We start from the raw sequence: 24181 nt of genomic DNA, 5'->3' as shown, positions 1-24181 counted from the left end.
ATGACTGCACCGTATTGAGGGGAGGCTGGATGGGGCCATGTATCGCGAGATTTTGGGCAACAACTTCCTTCCCTCAGTAAGAGCATTGAAGATGGGTTGTGGCTGGGTCTTCCAGCATAACAGTGACCCAAACACACAGCAAGGGCAATAAATGAGTGGCTCCGTAAGAAGCATTTCAAGGTCCTGGTGTGGCCTAGCCAGTCTCCAGACCTAAACCCAATAGAAAGTCTATGGAGGGAGCTGAAACTCCATGTTGCCCAGCGACAGCCCCAAAACCTGAAAGAGCTGGAGATGACCTGTATATGGAGGAGTGGGCCAAAATCCCTGCTGCAGTGTGTGCAAACCTGGTCAAGAACTACAGGAAACGTCTGACCTCTGTAATTGTAAACAAAGGTTTCTGTACCAAATATTAAGTTCTATTTTTCTATTGTATCAAATAGTTATTTCACGCAATAAAATGGAAATTAATTATTCAAAAATCATACAATGTGATTTTCTGGATTTTTTTAAATATTCTGTCTCTCACAGTTGAGGTGTACCTACGATGAAAATTAGAGATCTCTCCATTCTTTGTAAGTGGGAAAACTTGAAAAATCGGCAGTGTATCAAATACTTATTTGCCCCACTGTATGTCTATATATATATGTGTGTTTGGATGTATGTTATATGAATGTGTATGTGTGGGTAATATACATACATCTGCATGTCATATGTAGTTAGTTAATTATTAGCTGATCACTTTGTATACAATATTCCCAAATGATTGCTGTGTAAACCCTGTTGTCTACACTTACAACTGCAGTATATAATGTACAGGCTATTAATATTCCCTGTTTGTTTAAAGCAAATTAAATAAATAAAAAACATACAGAAAACTCAGGAAGCATTCAAATTCTCTAACCAGCCACATTCTGATCTCTCTGGCCTTAGTGCCCCCACAGATTGACGTACGTCCCCAGGATCAAGTCGCTGGCCAAGGACGGACTGTCACTTTTCAATGTGGCACCCAGGGAAACCCTCTTCCAGCAGTTTTCTGGCAAAAAGAAGGCAGTCAGGTGAGTCCAGCTTATGCTTCCTACAGTATCTAATCAAGCACACCTTGTTTTGAGCTCAGACGATGCAATGAAACTGTACAGTCCCTAGTGAAAAATAAACATACTAAAATGTTAATACATTTAATGATCTGCTATTGTACTTTTGGCATACTAAACTGGTATACTGAAAAACTTGCACTTTAATTGTGCAGAAGTATTGGTGAAGTCCAACTAAAGATATACTGAAGTATATTTGATTGTGCTAAAGTGGAACTAATGCAAGTATACTTTAGGCAGTGTTGTGCAAGTTACTTCCAAACTGTAATACATTACAGATTACTTGTTACTGTTATTTAAAAGTAATTCTTTACCTTACAATATTACTGTCTCAGAATTGCAATGCCTTACATGACTCCTGTATTACTTTTGAGTTACTTTCACCAAAATATCTACAGAAGTAGAGCTTATTTCTGAACGAATAGGCTGTTCCCAGAGTGCTGTATCAAGGCACCTCAGTGGGAAGTCTGTGGGAAGGAAAAAGTGTGGCAGAAAACGCAGCACAACGAGAAGAGGTGACCGGACCCTGAGGAAGATTGTGGAGAAGGACCGATTCCAGACCTTGGGGGACCTGCGGAAGCAGTGGACTGAGTCTGGAGTAGAAACATCCAGAGCCACCGTGTACAGGCGTGTGCAGGAAATGGGCTACAGGTGCCGCATTCCCCAGGTCAAGCCACTTTTGAACCAGAAACAGCGGCAGAAGCGCCTGACCTGGGCTACAGAGAAGCAGCACTGGACTGTTGCTCAGTGGTCCAAAGTACTTTTTTCGGATGAAATCAAATTTTGCATGTCATTCGGAAATCAAGGTGCCAGAGTCTGGAGGAAGACTGGGGAGAGGGAAATGCCAAAATGCCTGAAGTCCAGTGTCAAGTACCCACAGTCAGTGATGCTGGTGTTGGTCCACTGTGTTTTATCAAGGGCAGGGTCAATGCAGCTAGCTATCAGGAGATTTTGGAGCACTTCATGCTTCCATCTGCTGAAAAGCTTTATGGAGATGAAGATTTCATTTTTCAGCACGACCTGGCACCTGCTCACAGTGCCAAAACCACTGGTAAATGGTTTACTGACCATGGTATTACTGTGCTCAATTGGCCTGCCAACTCTCCTGACCTGAACCCCATAGAGAATCTGTGGGATATTGTGAAGAGAAAGTTGAGAGACGCAAGACCCAACACTCTGGATGAGCTTAAGGCCGCTATCGAAGCATCCTGGGCCTCCATAACACCTCAGCAGTGCCACAGGCTGATTGCCTCCATGCCACGCCGCATTGAAGCAGTCATTTCTGTAAAAGGATTCCCGACCAAGTATTGAGTGCATAACTGAACATAATTATTTGAAGGTTGACTTTTTTGTATTAAAAACACTTTTCTTTTATTGGTCGGATGAAATATGCTAATTGTTTGAGATGGGAATTTTGGGTTTTCATGAGCTGTATGCCAAAATCATCAATATTAAAACAATAAAAGGCTTGAACTACTTCAGTTGTGTTGTAATGAATCTAAAATATATGAAAGTCTAATGTTTATCAGTACATTACAGAGAATAATGAACTTTATCACAATATGCTAATTTTTTGAGAAGGACCTGTATACTAAAACAGTTCAAGCATATAACAATGTTTAAACGTTAAACCTAGATAAATGTGTGCTGCATCAGTAGTTTGTGCGGAGAGTGTAAGCTAAAGTGCAGGACATGGAGGCACCAGTGCAATCAATTACTTTTTTTTTTCAATGGAAACAACTTGCGCCATAATTTTTGCTTGTAAAGTTAAGAGTAATATATCATTCGTAACTGTAAAGGGTCTACTTTTATTTATGTGCACTCACAATATCAACAAAACGTTGTGCTTTTATCTTGAACAAGAGCGCTTCACAAAAATGAACCTAAAGACAGCAAATACATGCCTCACAGACATGATAAATATATCTATAGAAAGCTTTAAATTACTACTTAACGAAATAAATAAAAACAAAAACTCTTTAATATAATCGTTATCCGTGAAGATGCACTTCTCTCTAAAGGCGCGTCTAACGAGGAGATGGCGAATCCTTACTATTTTTCCCCGGACACATTCATGGTAATTACCTTTGCTGGGGCTTTTGCTTTATTGCGTGTATTTGAAGCAGAACTCTTCATCTGTGCTGACGGCTCGCTGCTGCTGCCAGATTCTAAACGCCGTCGAGCCGTTCTTGACAGTCGCGGCAGCACGGACTCATGTTGTTTCCACCAGTGCGGCAATTTTTTTTCATCAATAATTGATGGGTGTCTAAAATATAAAGATAATGAGTAGCCTAAAACAGGCCCGAAGACCGGCCCACGTCTGAACTATGAGGTGAATATTGGCCCGAAGCCAGTATATTGTATTTATTTATTGTCAGTAAATATGTTAATAGATTTGAACTATACTTAATATGAATTAAATGTATTTTAAATATGATTATTAAATATTACTTTTTATTAGGGGTATCTGTCCCATTTTGTGTGATTTTGTGATACAGCACTAGTGGCAAGCTTGAAGTTGAAGGGTAGGTTACATGCTAAAGCTACAGTGGGGGAAAAAAATATTTTATTCCCTGCTGATTTTGTAGGTTTGCCCACTGACAAAGAAATGATCAGTCTATAATTTTAATGGTAGGTTTATCTGAACAGTGAGAGACAGAATAACAACAAAAACCCATTTCAAAAAAGTTATACATTTATTTGCTTTTTAATGAGTGAAATAAGTATTTGATCCCCTATCAATTACTTAGATTTCTGGCTCCCAGGTGTCTCTTATGCAGGTAAGGAGCTGAGATAATACAGGTAAGGAGCTCATCTCAGCTTGTTACCTGTATAAAAGACAACCTGTCCACAGAAGCAATCAATCAATCAGATTCCAAACTCTCCAGCATGGCCAAGACCAAAGAGCTGTCCAAGGATGTCAAGGACAAGATTGTAGACCTACACAAGGCTGGAATGGGCTACAAGACCAACGCAAAGCAGCTTGGTGCGAAGGTGACAACAGTTGGTGCGATTATTCACAAATGGAAGAAACACAAAATAACTGTCAAAATAACAAGAAAGCACATGTACAGGCCCCTCTGAAGTTTGCCAATGAGCATCTGAATGTTTCAGAGGAGAACTGAGTGAAAGCGTTGTGGTCAGATGAGACCAAAATCGAGCTCTTTGGCATCAACTCAACTCGCCGTGTTTGGAGGAGGAGGAATGCTGCGTATGACCCCAAGAACACCATCCCCACCATCAAACATGGAGGTTGAAACATGATTTGGGTGTGTTTTTCTGCTAAGGGGACAGGACAACTGCACTGCATCAAAGGGACGATGGACAGGGCCATGTAACGTCAGGGCCAGGGCATTGAAAATGGGTCGTGGATGGGTATTCCAGCATGACAATGACCCAAAACACAAGGCCAAGGCAACAAAGGAGTGGCTCAAGAAGAAGCACATTAAGGTCCTGGAGTGGCCTAGCCAGTATCCAGACCTTAATCCCATAGAAAATCTGTGGAGGGATCTGAAGGTTCGAGTTGCCAAACGTCAGCCTCGAAACCTTAATGACTTGGAGAGGATCTGCAAAGAGAAGTGGGACAAAATCCCTCCTGAGATGTGTGCAAACCTGGTGGCCAACTACAAGAAACGTCTGACCTCTGTGATTGCCAACAAGGGTTTTACCACCAATAAGTCATGTTTTGCGAAGGGGTCAAATACTTATTTCACTCATTAAAATGCAAATCAATTTATAACTTTTTGAAATGCCTTTTTTCTGGATTTTTTTGTTGTTATTCTGTCTCTCACTGTTAAAATAAACCTAACATTAACATTATAGATGGATCATTTCTTTGTCAGTGGGCAAACGTACAAAATCAGCAGGGGATCAATTAAGTTTTTCCGTCACTGTAGCAGCAACACCAAAACAAGAGAATCTGTGTTTAAAAAATTAAAAACATTAACATTCAAAGATTTTTTTTAAAGAAATGAACAAGGATCCATTAAATTGACCAAAAGTGTGTATAAAGACATTTATAATGTTACAACAAATATTTGTTTCAAAGAAATGCTGGAAAAAGTATAGGGTCTAATGCAGTGTTCCTCAAATCTTTCCCCAGAGGTCCAATCTGCCGCAGAGTTTAGCTCCAACCCTGATCAAACTCACCTACCTGTGATTTTCTAATGATCTTGAAGACTCTGATTAGCATGCTCAGGTGTGTTTGATTAGGGTTAGAGCTAAACTCTGCAGGAGTGGGCCAGATTTGAGCATGCCTGGTCTAATGTATTCAACAAAAATACTATATTATTTAAGAAAATAATATAAAAATACAGCAGAACTGTTTTCAGCATTCACAATAATCAGCATATCAAAATGATTTCTGAATCATGTGCCACTGAAGACTGCAGCTGAAATTCAGCTTTACCCTCACAGGAATAAATTACATTTAATATTCAAATAGAAAACTGTTATTTTAAATTGTAAGAAAATTTCACAATATTACTGTTTTACTGTATTTTTTATTAAATAAATGCAGTCATAGTGAGCATAAGTGACTTTACATTAAATAAATCCTACCAAACCCAAACTTTTAAACAGTAGTGTATCAATACACTATATTACCCTTTGAAATTCATGCAGTGTATAGTAAAGTACATACTGTATAGTGTAAGTAAACAGTGCATTGTGCATGATTCGAGACACAGCTTATGAGATGCCTCAGCATTGTCCCCCAGTAATCCAATACTTCACTGTATGTTATGCGTGGGTTTAAAGAGCCTGATTGGAGATCAAAGGCAGATCTCTTCATATGAATATGATTTATTTGCATCTCAGAGCATGTTTATCAGTGACTCATTAACTTAGCCAGAGCTTGAAAACAAGCCTAGAGCCCCTCGATGATTATATTTACCCTTGTTGATGCTGATTAGTCGTGTATTGCTGATTGCATTGAAGAGATGATTCAGAGCGTTGGATTGCTGGAGCCGGGCCCTTTGACAAAGCAGCATGTTTTCAGAGCCATTATGGGAAGCCACCGATGAGAGTTGGGCCTCCTAGAGAGACATGTGAAGGAGTGGGAGGAGAAAATTTGACACAGAGGAACATCAGGTGTCAGACTCAGAGCAGCTCTCATAGGCCAGCAAAAGCACATCGTTCAGTGTAATGGCAGTCAGGAGTGTGTTTCGATGCTAAAAATAGACCTCCATCAGTGCGGTGAAGAGCTAAAGACCACTCAGCATTGATGGCTCACACCATTTTGGAGTCATTTGGGGTGTGGTCTGTGCAATAGATTTTATAGCACGTCCCCCGTGTTCACGCTTGTAAGCCATTTGCATCCGTGTTCCAGATTAGGCTGTGGCCTTTTCACCTTCGTCCATTACTTGCCCATTTTAAGCCTCTTAAGAGAAGTGCATGGATTCCCCCTCACTTACTGTACGTACCCCCAGTTAACCCCACTGAAGTCCCACAAAGGAGCAAACCGCTTCGCTCAGCGAATTAAACTGCCAGAAAAACACAACCGAGCGCTCAAATCAGTTAATGTGTTGTTTTGATGGAGATGAGATCTTTTAATCGGCTTACAGTTTTTCAGTGATATTTTGGAGGCACCATATTCAAGCATTTTATTTTTCAGATACTTAAATACTCGTCTTCAACAAGGACACATTAAATTGATCAAAGTGATAGTGAAGACATTAATCATGTTAAAAAAGATTCCTATTTCTAAGAAATGCTGTTCTTTGAACTTTCTATTCATCAAAAACTCCTGAAAATAAAAATTAATCACAGTTTCCAAAAAAATATTAAGCAGCACAACTGTTTTCAACATTAGTAAGATGTCTCTTGAGCAGCTAATCAGTTAAGCCCGATTCGGACGGTAATTGTTTCTCATATGGACGTCTGTAACCTCAGTGATAAAACTCTGATTCGGATGGCGATTTATTCACAGTGAGTTCTGTGATCCTGCGCACCCGGGAACGCACTCACGTGAAGTCACATGATTGTCTGCTGTAAATAAAAGGAATTTTATTTACAAATGTATTCCTTGTGTAAAATGTATTTAAAAATTATTATTATTATTATTATTTAATGTGTATTCTTATGTATTCTTGTTATTCCAAGCATATTTTATAATATTTATTATTTGATTATTTAAATCTCCTGTTTAAAAATAGGAAAATAGACACCCTATTATATAATTACACGCGATATATACACTCACCTAAAGGATTATTAGGAACACCTGTTCAATTTCTCATTAATGCAATTATCTAATCAACCAATCACATGGCAGTTGCTTCAATGCATTTAGGGGTGTGGTCCTGGTCAAGACAATCTCCTGAACTCCAAACTGAATGTCAGAATGGGAAAGAAAGGTGATTTTAAGCAATTTTGAGCGTGGCATGGTTGTTGGTGCCAGACGGGCCGGTCTGAGTATTTCACAATCTGCTCAGTTACTGGGATTTTCACGCACAACCATTTCTAGGGTTTACAAAGAATGGTGTGAAAAGGGAAAAACATCCAGTATGCGGCAGTCCTGTGGGCGAAAATGCCTTGTTGATGCTAGAGGTCAGAGGAGAATGGGCCGACTGATTCAAGCTGATAGAAGAGCAACTTTGACTGAAATAACCACTCGTTACAACCGAGGTATGCAGCAAAGCATTTGTGAAGCCACAACACGCACAACCTTGAGGCGGATGGGCTACAACAGCAGAAGACCCCACCGGGTACCACTCATCTCCACTACAAATAGGAAAAAGAGGCTACAATTTGCACGAGCTCACCAAAGTTGGACGGTTTAAGACTGGAAAAATGGTCTGATGAGTCTCGATTTCTGTTGAGACATTCAGATGGTAGAGTCAGAATTTGGCGTAAACAGAATGAGAACATGGATCCATCATGCCTTGTTACCACTGTGCAGGCTGGTGGTGGTGGTGTAATGGTGTGGGGGATGTTTTCTTGGCACACTTTAGGCCCCTTAGTGCCAATTGGGCATCGTTTAAATGCCACGGCCTACCTGAGCATTGTTTCTGACCATGTCCATCACTTTATGACCACCATGTACCCATCCTCTGATGGCTATTTCCAGCAGGATAATGCACCATGTCACAAAGCTCGAATCATTTCAAATTGGTTTCTTGAACATGACAATGAGTTCACTGTACTAAAATGGCCCCCACAGTCACCAGATCTTAACCCAATAGAGCATCTTTGGGATGTGGTGGAACGGGAGCTTCGTGCCCTGGATGTGCATCCCACAAATCTCCATCAACTGCAAGATGCTATCCTATCAATATGGACTAACATTTCTAAAGAATTCTTTCAGCACCTTGTTGAATCAATGCCACGTAGAATTAAGGCAGTTCTGAAGGCGAAAGGGGGTCAAACACAGGATTAGTATGGTGTTCCTAATAATCCTTTAGGTGAGTGTATCTGTTTATAATACACATTTTAAAATTGTATTGCATTCCTGCTGCTGCCATAATAAAGACCCATTTCGAATGTTTATGTGCTTTTTTTTCTCTTTCTGCTCTCACTCGCTGTGGTCATGAAGTATTGTTCTTTTAAATACTTTTCCAGCATTTCAGAAATAATATGTATGCAAATTACACTGAAGTACAACGTTACCTTATGGTGTTTGGGAGTGCTCAAAAAGGGTTTGAAAACTGAATTTTGAATTGATTTATTCTCGTAAACTCAGAGATGTGGATTCGGACGGCAATTAAATTACCACACGACCTTGGTGTTTGTCAAAAAACAGTAGGTAATTCGGCCAGGGATTTTTACGGGGGTGGTGAGAGAAAAACACAGAGTTCTTGGATTTGGACGGCATTAAAATCACCAACTACCCCCTGTATCTGGTGAAAATCACTTACGTCCCCCTGAGAAACAATTACCATCCGAATCAGGCTTTAGAATGATTTTTGAAGGATCATGTGACACTGAAGACTGGAGTAATGATGCTGAAAATTCAGCTCTGTCCTCAGATGAGTAAATAATATTTTAAAATATATTAAAATAGAAAAGTTATTTTAAGTTGTAATAATATTACTGTTTTACTGTATATTTTATGAAATCTTTTAAAAAATAGAAAAGATTGTTAATGACCCCAAACTTTTAAATGATTCTATATGAATTATTGTATGTAAATGTACTATGATTGAACACAAAGTAACATATTTTAAAATTAACATTAACCTAGATCAGGGGTAGGCAACGTCGGTCCTGGAGTACCTCTGTCCTGTAGAGTTTAGCTCCAACCCTAATCAATCACACCTGAACAAGGTAATCAAGGTCTTCAGAATTTCTAGGGCTACAGGCAGGTGAGGTTTTTTTCAGGGTTCGAGCTAAACTCTGCAGGACATCAGCACTCCAGGACCGACGTTGCCTACCCCTGACCTAGACTAATGAATGCTATAAATTAATTTTTAATTGTTAGACCATTATTTTAATGTTAGATAATAAACGATAAATGGTGGATACTAAAATACTTAAAATTACAATTATTTTCATATAATGTCCAGTTCTGTTTTGTCTGAATAAATGAAACATAAAATAGAAAAACTAAAATAAATTATTTGAAATGCTACAAGTGAATTTTAACACTACAACATTATAGTTTGTATTATGAAAAATGGTTATTAATTTTGACATTTCTAAAGATTACATTTAATAGTATTATTAAATTATTTGTGTTTTCAAAGATTAACTTTAAGTTAATGTTGACAGCAAAGATGTAAAAGAAGAGGAAATAAGCTCAAACAATTAAATATAAAAAAATCGCTAATATAGACAAATGACTGTTATGGTACCAATATGTTGTACATGGCTTTACAGTTGTACATCTGTGCTTTAAATAAAATCCAATTAAACAGGCTGCTTTTATTACTCTACCTTTAACTATTCAAGAGCATTGCATTATAAACATTAGAGTATGCCTAAGTAGTTTTCATTAAACTCTTTTACTTCAAAAGAACAAGAACGATCCTGTTTTCCATGGCTGTTTGAAATTTGTAAATCAGACATTCAGTCTCTCTGAACACTGGGTAATTTGCCCACAGTGTGGTGTGAACTCAAGAGTCTGTCCTCTGTCGTAGATGCTGCTTTTCCCCGGGCAACCTCCTTCCCAGTCGGGCCGTTATTCTGTATCCATGAGTGGAGAGCTGTCCATCTCTGATGTTCACTCGGAGGACTCCGGCTACTATATCTGCCAGGCGATTAGTGTGGCAGGAAGTGTCCTTGCCAAGGCTCTGCTGGAAGTGGAAACTGGTGAGTATCTGGGATTACAGTTCATCCCACCCAGCAAATGGCATCTCTGGAGATAATTGTGCAGAAAACCCCTAGTATTAACAAACCGCCTGAGCGTGAACACACAATGCACACGGCTCTTCAATTTGATGTGCGTTCCTTAAGTCATAAAGCTAGTTTTTAATTAATGGTGCTTGCTGAGGGATCACTAAAAGTGAAGTGTACTTGAACACACTTCATTTTAAAACTTTGCAGTATCTCCTTTTATAATAAACTAGTTGACTTCAATAATTCAGGGTCTCTGCCGATTCTTAAAAGTCTTAAATTCAGTTTGAGCAAATGTAAGGCCAAAAACTCTTAAAGAGGTCATCGGATGCAAAATTCACTTTACAAGTTGTTTGAACATAAATGTGTTTTGGAAGTGTGTGTACACATCCATCCTATAATGATAAAAACCCACCCAGTGTTTTTTTTTTTTAAATCCCTATTTTAAAATCCTCTTTCTCAAATCAGGCATTTCTGAGGTTCCTGTCAGAATGACGTAGTTCTGTACAGGCCGCTCCCACGATAGTTGATTGACAAGGCCGTCTTACCTTAGACCCGCCCTGAATGAGTTGAGAGCTGTCCGCCAGTGCAGGGGAAGACCAGATGTCTCCGATTAAGCAATTGAGGCATTTTGTTGTTGCATGTAGTAATGAACATAGCAGTCGTCATTTGCTCCCTACATCTGAGCCGCTGAAGATGCAGAGGATTAACGTTACTTTCGCTTTGAAGTGAATGCGCCGATCCCCGATCTGCCCAAATGCATCTATGTTCGCGCAAATCATTCGTGATCCAGCTTCAGCTACAGAAGTGAGTATAATGTTTTTTTATTAATCTTTCAAAATTAAATATTTAATTGCCTTTCCTAATATGCGCTAGTAAACCGTACTGCTCGTCACCCCACGGAAGAGAGGGCCGGGGTCAGCAGAGTCATGAACATTTAAAGGGACATGGACTAAAAAATGGCTTGATGAAAACAGAGCTGATTTTGACAGGGTAAAGGTGTTTTTTGCACTTCCGTTGAAAGATTTTAACCAAAGTATGTTATAGACTTTTCATTAAGACCCTAAAGAATCATATCAATTTGTGGAAAATGGGCATCCGATGACCCCTTTAAATATTGTAAGTGGTATAACAAAAATGTAATTCTAATTACAGTCTTCAATTTGGTGACACATACAATACTTGTGGAATGATACAATTAAAGGCAATGATGTAATTAAATAAATTGTGAGTTCTCCACGTTTCAAAGTCAAGAAGCTGTGCTGTTGCATGTTCTGCAAGCTCAAGGTTTTAGTGCAGCCAATCATTTGTGTCAAGCGATTGCTTATGGTCTGATGTTGATGAATATTTATCTTACGGCATTTATATTGTAATATGTTGAGGATTGTTGTAAGAGTATTGCTTCCTCGTCTTTTTGAATAGTTGAGTAGCTGGAAGAAGTAAAGCATAGACACTTCAAAATAAAATTCCTGTTTTTTTTGGAGGGCATGTTTGTAATTGAAAGTCCTGCATTATGCATCAAATCTTTTTTCTGAATATTATCGGTATTGTGGTTACACAACAAACCGTATCTGGTGTTTAATTAAATTTAAAACTCTTGTGGCTTTTCTCTGGGCCGCCCCGTCACAGTAAGAAAGGATTTTCTTACTGTGACGTGAATTAAATTCAAGTGAATTAAAATAATCACTTGAATTATTTTAATTCAAGTGATTATTTCAGCTTTTAGGGAATCGAATCGTAAGGATTCGATATTGACTTGATTAATTGATATTAATCAAAACGTCTAATTTATACTTTATCTACGACCGTCCAGCAAGCGTTAAAATCAGTATATCTTAACTATTCTGTTTATTTTGTGGCCACGATAATAATACAGAATTGGTTGGGTAAATTTATGAGCACAGGTAGCGGCTCTGGGCAAAGTTTTAACATGAATATTACACAACAGAAGACAGCAGCTTGTTTATTTGCTACCGTTACCCTACAATACAACTAAGCTAAATAAAACAAAACACACTCATACACACATACGGGCGATTAATTATGCGGTTTGAAGAAAGTTTAAGGTTCTAATGCTCATTTTCCAAGAATTCTCTAACTTCAGCCTGAGGAAGTCATAAGCAGGGAACTTTACTATCTTTGCTTTTAAATATTAATTCACCCAGCCAGATAAGGAGATTGTTTGTTACTTGCTTTTCAAGTTGAGTCGATAGCTGATCTGGTGTTTTCGCGTGTTCTCGCGTGTTCTCGCGTGTTCCTGCGTGTTCGAGGGGAACCTCCTGGTTGCTGAAGTCGTTGTTGCCTGATGTCACTGGGGAAACCCACCTGTGAGTGGTTGGCTTCCTGGTGATGCAAAAGTGGCAATGCTTTGAAGTTCTTTAGAGTTCTTACGGCTTAGGTTGTTTCTGATAACTTTTTCAGTGAGAAGTTTTGACGAAGTGGTTCGAGTCTGGGTGATCAGCCGGGTGTTAGCCGGTGAGCGATTCGTAGCGCGATCAAAGGACGAAAGCCAAAGTTTTCAAGCAGCGAGTGAGCAACAAGCAGAGCTTTTGTGTCCATTTTAAACGGCCCAATTTGGGGTCCACCCACGGCGACTGACCCAATCGGATTTTTCCGTGCATACATTATCTGCTTGGTTATTTTGTCACATGAAGAAAATATCGAAAGCAGATTTCTATACGTGTTGTAATCATACATTATGATGCTAAAAGTTAACTTTCATCCATACCAACTTCTTGCCAATGAAATCGGCTTCCTTTCAACATCAAACATCAGGTATTTGGCATACACAAAGCACATACCTTAATAAAATATACTACATGGTTAAGGCATCAATTAAAACATCCTACATTCTAAATAATCATACCAAGCATATGAAACTAAACCCTAGTGACCTGTTTACAGGGTAAGATTATACATCAAAAGATTACAAAACTACTATAGGTTCCAATACACCGCAAGCTTATAAATGACATAAAATACAACCTGAATATATATTGTCTCTTGAGTATATTGCTTTAATAGCAGCAGCGATTATTGTTTGTCCTTTTGGATACTTTATAAAGGTTTGATTTTCTTTGTTCTGCCAAAGAGAAGAAAAGGAGCGTTTCTTGGAATGCTGGAGAGAAACAGGAGGTGTCCGGGGTTATGAGAATGTCACTTTGGGTGTGTATCTGTAAAACTTCAACGCTCAGTCTCATTGTAAAACAGTCTTCCCCTTGTTGATAAAATCATTGAATTACGTGTCAAGTGGTCAGGAGATCATGTCCAGATCCAGAGGTCTTTGTCCTGTTTCTGGTTGAATTATGTTTAAGCAGTGTTGCCACAGTTACTTTGAAATAGTAATCGAATTACTGACTACTGATTACTCCTTTCAAAAGTAACTTAGTTACGTTACTGATTACTTTATTTTAAAAGTAACTAAGTTAGATTACAAGTTACTTTATTAGTTACTTTCAGCAGCTGCCAATAACACCCCCCCCCCCCCCCCCCCCCAACATAAAAACGACAACCGGTTTTGCCAATGCTTACTTTATTGTTGGTGCATTTTAACAGTAACGTCAACAATGTATCTCTTGACATTTTAAGTTGAACTTAAAAACTATTTCCTGACAGAAATACACGTTTGTATAAAAATAAATAAAGACAGTCTTTCTTGACTTCATATAACATAAATACTTTTTAGAGAAACAAGTCTCTTTTTTTCTCTTTCTTGACTTCATTGAACATAAATACTTTTTAGAAAAACAAGTCTCTTTTTTTCTTTCTTGACTTCATTTAACATGAATACTTTTTAGAAAAAATAAGTCTCTTGACTTAACATAAATACTTTTTATACCATCCACATATAACATCTTATGTTGTCATCGCATGTTATGAGGGAAACAGTGGAGTGGGGCGAGTAAACCAGTGGTTGTACCTCAGTAACAGAAGCTTCTCAAACCTCTTGTCAGAAAGTCGATTTCTTCTAGGCGTGAGCACCAAACCTCCCAGACTGAAAAGTCGCTCCACAGGAGCACTTGATGGGGTTGGAGTGTCGCCAGTACAGAGTGTACAACGAACCTTAATATTATCATCTTTGGCTGATACAAACTCAAAATAGTGACTATATTTCCAGCTAGAAAACGCATATCTCTCTCCTCCCTCCATTGTTGTTTGTGTGTCGCTAGCCGCGGCGCTTGGCAGGTGAGCTGTCCTGAAAATATGACCTGTCGCATACGTGATGTCACTCCCCGAGACGCAAGAAGAAACCAAATAGGTTTTGCTTAAAAAAAAATTAAAGAAATAGTAACGCACAGTGGCTTGGACAAGTAACTTTAATTTGATTACTGGTATGGAAATAGTAACGCGTTAGATTAGTCGTTACTGGAAAAATTGGTCATATTAGAGTAATGCGCTACTAAGTAACGCGTTACCGGCATCACTGTGTTTAAGTGATAAGAAACCACAGTGAAGTCCTGTTCTTAAATACATCCAGATGTTTTCCTCAAATTTCTCCTTTTTTTTAGCGGTCTCATGAGATGAGGAGAGCATGGCAGGAAGATGGTCAGACAATTGGGCGCGGTGCTGGTCGTTTATTAATTTTACGACTTGCAGATTTCTTAACTTCTGCAAAGGAATGTGCTGTCTTGAAATTATTTTGTGTGTCCGTTCAATAAGGTTCTACAGTATCAACACAATAATCTTTTAATTGCCTTTCTTTAATATCATCATATCAGCAAATCCAATATGGATCAACTCTAGTTCATTTGTATTGTCTTGTGTCTTGAATATTTTAAACTTACAATAACCCTGTTTTACTGTTGAATATGTGCCATAGCCTGTTTAATCAAGTAAGAATCTGAGAAACATATTTTCAGGTTGTATGGGGTTGTTTTGTATGCGGTATTCATTTTAATCCTGCAGGTTTTAAAAAGTCTTTAAAAAGTCTTAAAATTCTGCACATACCCTGAAATAACTAGTCTTCAAGTCAACCATCCTGACCCATCACCCCAATTCCCAAATATCTTCATCTTTTGTGCCATTGTGTTCTCAAAGTGTGATTAACTCTTGACTGCCAGTTGCACTTCCGTAGCCGTACAAGTAAGTCGGACTGATCTTTGGATGCCAGAAGCACTGTTAGACAACTGCACAGATGCAAACACACTTCTCACAAACACACTCTGCTGTTTATCCTCCAGGCCCATCAGATCTCGTCCCTCCAATTATCCGACAGGGCCCAGCAAACCAGACGCTCGCTTTAGGCTCCAGCGCCCTACTCCAGTGCCTTGTGATGGGCAGCCCAATCCCCAGCGTCAGGTGGGAGAAGGACGGGCAAAGCATTCTGAGTGATGACATTCACATAAGCCTAATGGAAAACGGCACTTTACACATCAGCGGCTTGAAGGTATTTGACAGACGCTTCAGACAAAGATGTGAATTGTTTGCTTTGATTAGGGCTGTGAAAATCGAAAGCTCCCTGGACAGAGGGCCTCTGAGAAAACATTTCAAACTAAGTGAGATGTTCACAAGCACACCTGAAATAATGGTGTCCACTTGAGCGTTTCTTACTCGAGACAGGGTTTCCATCAGCGCATGCAAAACACATTTAGCCACGTAACGTTCATAAATCAATAACCAACAGATTTGATCGCTCTGAGAAGCTCTGCGTACATTTAGCTCAAATGTAATTACGCACACGAAATTACACTGATAAAGTGGAAGTGACACTAATCTGCAGTTTCCTTCCAAGTTTGGAGAAAAGAGTAAGATTTGTTTTAATTGATTTTGGCATTCATTCATCAAGTAGGTTCAGTGGAAAAATAGCTCAAGATTTAAAGCTAAAAGTGCAATACATCTAAACAACCAACCAAATCTGTCATGTCATGATATAGTATTTGACATAACATATATATTAGCCTATCAAATAAGGACAGAGGACTGAAATATTTCATTTGCTAATATTACTCAGTGGAGCTCTCTTTTGAATGTTAAAGTAGCATCATACATCTTATATCATGACATAACATACATAAGAATCATGGTTGTGTGCCATCCATAATTCAATTCATGAATTATCAATATTAGTTGTTTGATATTACCGGCATTTTATTTGATAAATTAACTAAAATTTTTATGGACCATAATTGAGCAATGCTTGATTTCCCAGAATGCACTAATTTAGTTTTCATTACATACAAAAAATAAATAAAATTTAACAAAATAAATAAATAAATACATGTGAAATAAGGAACTTTAGGAACATAATTGCATTTTTCAGTTTTTCTTTTTTTTATCGTTTTGGCTGTTTAACTTAATGAAAACACCATACATTTTGCCAAAAATTTGTATTTTTATTTGGAATTTTTATATTTCACCCTCATGTCCTTTGTGTGAGTGTAGATCCATAAAAGTGGTACCATTCACTTTATTATAGTTTATGTTGTATTATGTTGGAATGAAATAAAATAGTAATGCAGGTCCTTTTCAAAAAATTAGCATATTGTGATAAAGTTAATTATTTTCTGTAATGTACTGATAAACATTAGACTTTCATATATTTTAGATTCATTACAACACAACTGAAGTAGTTCAAGCCTTTTATTGTTTTAATATTGATGATTTTTGGCATACAGCTCATGAAAACCCAAAATTCCTATCTCAAAAAATTAGCATATTTCATCCAACCAATAAAAGAAAAGTGTTTTTAATAAAAAAAAAAAGGTCAACCTTCAAATAATTATGTTCAGTTATGCACTCAATACTTGGTCGGGAATCCTTTTGCAGAAATGACTGCTTCAATGCGGCGTGGCATGGAGGCAATCAGCCTGTGGCACTGCTGAGGTGTTATGGAGGCCCAGGATGCTTCGATAGCAGCCTTAAGCTCATCCAGAGTGTTGGGTCTTGCGTCTCTCAACTTTCTCTTCACAATATCCCACAGATTCTCTATGGGGTTCAGGTCAGGAGAGTTGGCAGGCCAATTGAGCACAGTAATACCATGGTCAGTAAACCATTTACCAGTGGTTTTGGCACTGTGAGCAGGTGCCAGGTCGTGCTGAAAAATTAAATCTTCATCTCCATAAAGCTTTTCAGCAGATGGAAGCATGAAGTGGTCCAAAATCTCCTGATAGCTAGCTGCATTGACCCTGCCCTTGATAAAACACAGTGGACCAACACCAGCATCACTGACTGTGGGTACTTGACACTGGACTTCACAGTCCAGTGCTGCTTCTCTGTAGCCCAGGTCAGGCGCTTCTGCCGCTGTTTCTGGTTCAAAAGTGGCTTGACCTGGGGAATGCGGCACCTGTAGCCCATTTCCTGCACACGCCTGTACACGGTGGCTCTGGATGTTTCTACTCTAGACTCAGTCCACTGCTTCCGCAGGTCCCCCAAGGTCTGGAATCGGTCCTTCTCCACAATCTTCCTCAGGGTCCGGTCACCTCTTCTCGTTGTGCTGCGTTTTCTGCCACACTTTTTCCTTCCCACAGACTTCCCACTGAGGTGCCTTGATACAGCACTCTGGGAACAGCCTATTCGTTCAGAAATTTCTTTCTGTGTCTTACCCTCTTGCTTGAGGGTGTCAATGATGGCCTTCTGGACAGCAGTCAGGTCGGCAGTCTTACCCATGATTGCGGTTTTGAGTAATGAACCAGGCTGGGAGTTTTTAAAAGCCTCAGGAATCTTTTGCAGGTGTTTAGAGTTAATTAGTTGATTCAGATGATTAGGTTAATAGCTCGTTTAGAGAACCTTTTCATGATATGCTAATTTTTTGAGATAGGAATTTTGGGTTTTCATGAGCTGTATGCCAAAATCATCAATATTAAAACAATAAAAGGCTTGAACTACTTCAGTTGTGTTGTAATGAATCTAAAATATATGAAAGTCTAATGTTTATCAGTACATTACAGAAAATAATTAACTTTATCACAATATGCTAATTTTTTGAAAAGGACCTGTATATTATTTTAACAGTTTTTTACACACATACACATGTGGAATAGTTCCAGAAACATTTAATTATATTAATTTTATTCGATAAATTAACTAGAATTATGGACCATAATGGAGCAATGCTTCATTTCCCAGAATGCACTAATTTAGTTTAGTTTTGTTTGTTTTCTTATTAAAAAATGTCTATATATTTAGTATTTATTGCAATGTATTTATTTTGTTATTAATTAATAAAAATGAAGAGTGTGTTGTTATACTATGCACTATAGTGTACAGGGTATGTATATGTATATATATATGTGTATATATATATATGTATATATGTGTGTGTGTATATATATATATATATATATATATATATATATATATATATATACATATATATATATATATATATACATATATACATATACACATATATATACATATACACATATATATATTTTATTTATTTATTTCAGGATATGTAAGCATTATTACTTCAAATTAATAATATAATTTGTAATCATAAACATTCTTGTATTGAACATTAAAATCGCTCTGTTATGCAAATGTGTTAATTGCAATTCTGTAAATATCTTTTTCTGCCATTCCAGTTCAAATTCTTGTAGCTGATATATATATATATATATATATATATATATATATATATATATATATATATATATATATATATATATATATATATATATATATATATATATGATTATAGCATTCAAAAGACATTGTCATTCAAAAGTTAAAGTTACTTGAGAAAAGCAGCTGTGTATTGTACAGCTTTTCTTTGCTTCACATTTCAAGAACATTCCAATATGAATGCCATCTGTGGTACAAGGTCTGTATATCTTAATTGAGACATTTGACAGATTGCACTGCGGTACGCAGAATATAAAACAGCCGTTGAGAATGTCAAACATGATCTTAGAGGAGCTCTAACAGTCACAACCTCAAACTAACTGAAATCAAATTGAAATGACTGATAGGCTGAAACAATACATTTGATCCGCATCATTTGGAGAGAAAGAGAAAAGCACACAACTGCTTCAGAAACACTGCATGCTCGCAATTATCTTCGTTGTCTTTCAGAGATGATTTTGTCTTCTCTGTTGCTAGGAGACCGACTCAGGGACGTACACCTGTGTCGCATCTAGTTCCTCTGGTGAGATGAGTTGGAGTGGGACCGTGACAGTGAAAGGTAGCGTACAAGCATTCTTCTCTGTAACACAGCTCTCTATAAGACTTCAGTCTGCAGTCAAATGTCCTTTGAGAATGCCCCCTTGACGCTGTCACATTTGACTTGTGTGTAGCGACTGGAACATCCTCCGTACCACGGGTATCGCAGTCCCTGCAGCTGCCTGGTCCTCCTCAGAAGCCCATGGTGACAGATGTGACCTCAAATAGCGTCACACTCACTTGGCAGCCCAACCCACATGAGGGCGGAGCTGCTGTCACTTCCTACATCATCGAGGCTTTCAGGTTGATATCTTTATTAATACTAAATTACTACTGTTTGAATAAAATTTGCAACTTTTTACTTTCATTTAAAGGGTTGGTTACACTTTAAAATAAGGTTCCATTTGATAACATTAGTTAATTACATTAGTTTACATGAAGCTACTGAAGCATTTATTAATCTTATCTGATGTTAATTTCAGCATTCACTAATGCATAATTACAATCAAAGGTTGTATCTGTTAATATTACTTAAAGGGTTAGTTCACCCAAAAATGAAAATTGTCATTAATTACTCACCCTCATGTCGTTCCAAACCCGTAAGACCTTCGTTCATCTTCAGAAAACAAATTAAGATATTTTTGATGAAATCCGAGAACTTTCTTAGACTCCATAGAGGCAAAGAAAACAAACTTTATTCAACAATTGTTTACAAGAAGAAGAATGCACACGCATGCGTCATGGTACTCTCATGAGCACGATGTTAAAGAAAGTCATTATTTTTGTTTTCTCATAACAAAATATTCTCATAACAATATGGTTCAACCTCTGGTGTCACATGGACTATTTTAACATGTCTTTACTACCTTTCTGGGCCTTGAACGTGTCAGTTGCGTTTCCGTCTATGGAGTGACAGAAAGCTCTTGGATTTCATCAAAAATATATTAATTTATGTTCCGAAAACTAACGAATGTCTTACGGGTTTGGAACGACATGAGGGTACAATTAATGGCCAATTAATACATTATTTTTGGGTGAACTATCCCTTTAATGGACCTGAGGTAACATGAACGAACAATGAACAGCTGTATTTTCATTAACTAATGTTAACGAAGATTAACAAATACAATAACAAATGTCTTGCCCATAGTTAGTTAATATTAGTTAATGCATTAGCTAAGGTTAATGGGATGGGATCTTTTTGTAAAGTGTCACCAAAGGGTTTAAAGTGTATACATCAATAACCTTGTGCATCCTTTGGAACATTTTTGTATTTTTGTTTTTTGATTATTTTGGCTGTTAATGCGAACAGCATAAATTTTTGCCAAAAAATCATATTTTTATTGGAATTTTAATATTCCACCCTCGTGTCATTTGTGTGTATTAAATCCATAAATGTGGTACCATACACTTTATTATACTGTAGGTTTAGTTTATGTTGTAGTTTAGTTTAGTTGTTTATTTTTCTTCTACAAACTTCTACCAAGAAGTCTTTAGCCTGAAAAAGTTGAAGACTTCTGATTTATGGAACAAGCATTTTGGAAGGCTTAAAAGTATAAACATACAGCTTTAATTTTAGTTAAATAAAGTATAATTTAGTAAAATATATGTATAATTTGAGCTGGTATTTTACCTAAATCAGCGTTTTGAGGTGGCACTACTTTTCTAAGTGGATAAACGTCTGGATGTTATTCCTGTGTGTTTTTCCTCAATATGAACAACCCCTCCTGGATGTTTATACACATCATGAGAAAGTTACAAGGTTTACTCCAGTGCAGGGCTTTGCCCTATAGACTTCTGTTGTAATGCATTACTATACACACTTTCAGTGTCAGAAATCCAATTTTCCATTAAGAGGCAATATTGGCCCCCTGTGTTTGATTTTCAGGGGCATTTTTTTCACCTTTATGGGGTTGTTTATTTCTAACGATATAAAATAATGCCATGTCATCTTTTTATATATTTTATAATTGGATTTTAGGGTGTCACCAATAAAACAAAATCAATATTTACTCATATTTTCTGTCATGTTGTGTATAACTAGGCCTAGAATAAAATATTAAGAACTATATTAGATGTTACAAACGAGAAAAACAGAGGAACATGTTATGGAGCATTTCTCCTGTGTTTTAAAATTCAGTGGGATTTTTTTCACCTGAGCCACTTATCATTTCTGACCCAGTATGCATTACATATGATTTATGCTTGTGTTTACACACTGAAGGCTGAGTTTTGTGGTAATCAAAAGCCTGTCACGGATGCTGTCGATACAGCTTAACTTACATTGAGCCTGGAACATTCCTCTCCTGCAAAAGTTTGCACTTTATCTCGTATTGGGAAATGCATTCAGTCAGTTCCTGCATGGATTTAAAATCTGCGGCTCTGCTACATGTTAAAAAGAAATCTATGAGGAAGGGAGTTCTACACTCTCTCCAATGCCTGATGGGTAGAGCGAGTGGCAGACGTTCTCATTATAGTGCCGGTTTTGTTGGAGACGTCATTCAGAGTGTCAGAGCGGATGGAAGTTTATGGTAAAGTAAGAGTGAAGCATTGCTCTCTTGCAGGCTGGATGTTCCCTGGGGCTGCAGTTAGAATTCAGCAGAACTTGTCCCTCTGGGCTCTGTGGAGGTCAGATGAACAGAAGGCTCTATTATTGTCCCGCCAGGAGAGCAGCAGGGAGGGTGATGCAGGGAGGCCGAGAGTAGAGGCCAAGTCGTTATTTAGCTCTGCTCTGACACCTTGTTAAGAAGACGCTCGGATTTATAGTGCAGCTCGCTCTGTTGAGAGGTCACGGTCGTGCGCACAGTGCGAGAAGTCGACTGGGCAGACCTTATGTGCTCACGGTGCATGGAGACAAGGCCAGATCCTCTCCATTGTCCTTCACACCCTGCTCCGTGCTCATTTTTTCTCATTAACAAAGGCCAATGTGTCCAATTCAGCATGCTAGTGAAGCTTTTTTATTCAAGACATTAGAATCTGTTGGGGAGTAACAAACTTGCTATGAAGTTAACTACATTTTTCATTTGCATGACAATAGTGCAGCTGTTTTTGAAAAACTGCAGGTTTTCTAGTAACATGCTATTTTTTCGACAGGTAGCAGTATGGCAAAATAACAGGTGTTTGTATTCTGTACACAGCCACCTTACAACTGAGCAAGCTGAGGGAATGAATAAACAGGCTCTACTAGAACGTCTGTATCTCGCAAAGTCCGACTGATTAAGAGAGTCAGATCATTCATTTTAATGAACTGGTTCAAAAACACTTTGAATTATTATTTGGTTAATTACTGCTGTTTATCACTGTTATTCACTGTTGTCTATTTAATATTTAGTATAAATTGATGTAGTGTTAATGTTATTCTATTGAAAACTGAATAATAGATTTATGTATCATACTAAATAAATATCATATAAAGTTTGGGTTCTGTAAGATTTCTTATACTCCGCAAGGCTGCATTTACTTGAACAAAAAATACAGTAAAAACATTTTTTTTAAAAATGATTACAATTTAAAATAGCTGTTTTCTATTTCAATATATTTTGAATTGTAATGCATTCCTGTGATGGCAAAGCTGAATTTTCAGAAGCCATTGCGTCAGTCTTCAGTGTCGCATGATCCCTCAGAAATCATTCAAATATACTGATATGATGCCTAAGAAAAATTACTATTATTATCAATGTTAAAAACAGTTGTGCTGCTTAATATTTTTTGTGGAACCTCTATCTGGAACAAGTCTATGATGAATAAAAAGTTCAAAACAACAGCATTTACATATAATATAGTATAATATATTTCAATTATGAGTAGCTTGTGATTTGTGACAAGCTACAGTTTCAAAGTAGCTTCCCCAACACCGAACAGAATTACTAATATAACAATTATTTGAATATTCAAATACGTATCCTCTGTTGTATAATTGAACCGTCATAATTCAAATAATGTCTTTTCATGTGTATGGATGAGCATCACACTGATTTTTTTCTGATGGATAAGGGATGTTATTAGGCATGACGCAAAGCGCAGCAATTCACAATGAATTAGTTCTTTTCTAAAAAGGCATCAGTAGCAAAGATAAATGTTAAATTATTACATTTATTAATAATGTAATATAGGAATATAGCTCATCAGCTTAACTGTAAGCTGCAACTTGACACATTAATATGGAATCAGTTGATGTACAGTCAGTGGCTTTGAACGTCATTCATTTTGATTGTAAAGCTGGAGATGTGTTTTGTGAATTAATATAGTGTTAATTTAATGTGTCTTATTCCAGTCAGTCAGTGGGCAGCACATGGCAGACTGTAGCTGATCTCGTGAGGCTAGAGAAGCACACAGTGTCTGGACTTTACCCCAATACCGTGTACCTTTTCATCATCCGAGCGGTCAACTCCTACGGCCTAAGCGACCCCAGCCCCATCTCAGAGCCAGTCCGAACACAAGGTGAGTGTAGTTTAGGTGTAGTGTGTGTGAGGGCTGTTTTTATGGTTTGTGCACATCAGCATAATATTGTGTGTGTACATTTTCAGATGTTCCAGAAGGTCAGGGGAAAGACCAGGCACATGTGCAGATGGATTTAGGAGGGGTCAAGGTTCATCTGCAGACACTCAAAGTCTTGAGCCCTACAAGTGTTCAAATCACATGGATTGTGAGTATATGATTTGATGTACGTATGTAGACATGCATTTTCAATGGGACGGTAAATGATGAGAAATAAG

The 24181-nt window shown here is 37.7% G+C and overlaps 1 protein-coding gene across 1 annotated transcript in view; it reads left to right on the top strand.

The window, feature by feature from the left end:
* Positions 1-24181, top strand: part of LOC306853824 (roundabout homolog 2-like) — a gene marked incomplete at both ends in the record, with an annotated part of 83020 nt that overhangs the window by 42988 nt on the left and 15851 nt on the right. Inside the window, 7 exons of the mRNA XM_079391470.1 lie at positions 931-1055; positions 10169-10340; positions 15545-15750; positions 19407-19488; positions 19601-19769; positions 23740-23906; positions 23993-24111. Coding sequence (XP_079247596.1) covers positions 931-1055; positions 10169-10340; positions 15545-15750; positions 19407-19488; positions 19601-19769; positions 23740-23906; positions 23993-24111 — 1040 coding nt within the window. The remainder of the gene's footprint in view (positions 1-930; positions 1056-10168; positions 10341-15544; positions 15751-19406; positions 19489-19600; positions 19770-23739; positions 23907-23992; positions 24112-24181) is intronic.

The sequence above is a fragment of the Barbus barbus genome (genome assembly GCF_936440315.1).
Source record: "Barbus barbus genome assembly, chromosome: 34".
Taxonomy (NCBI): domain Eukaryota; kingdom Metazoa; phylum Chordata; class Actinopteri; order Cypriniformes; family Cyprinidae; genus Barbus; species Barbus barbus.
The sequence above is the reverse complement of the archived record's forward strand: the minus strand, read 5'-3'. Positions and strand labels throughout refer to the sequence as shown.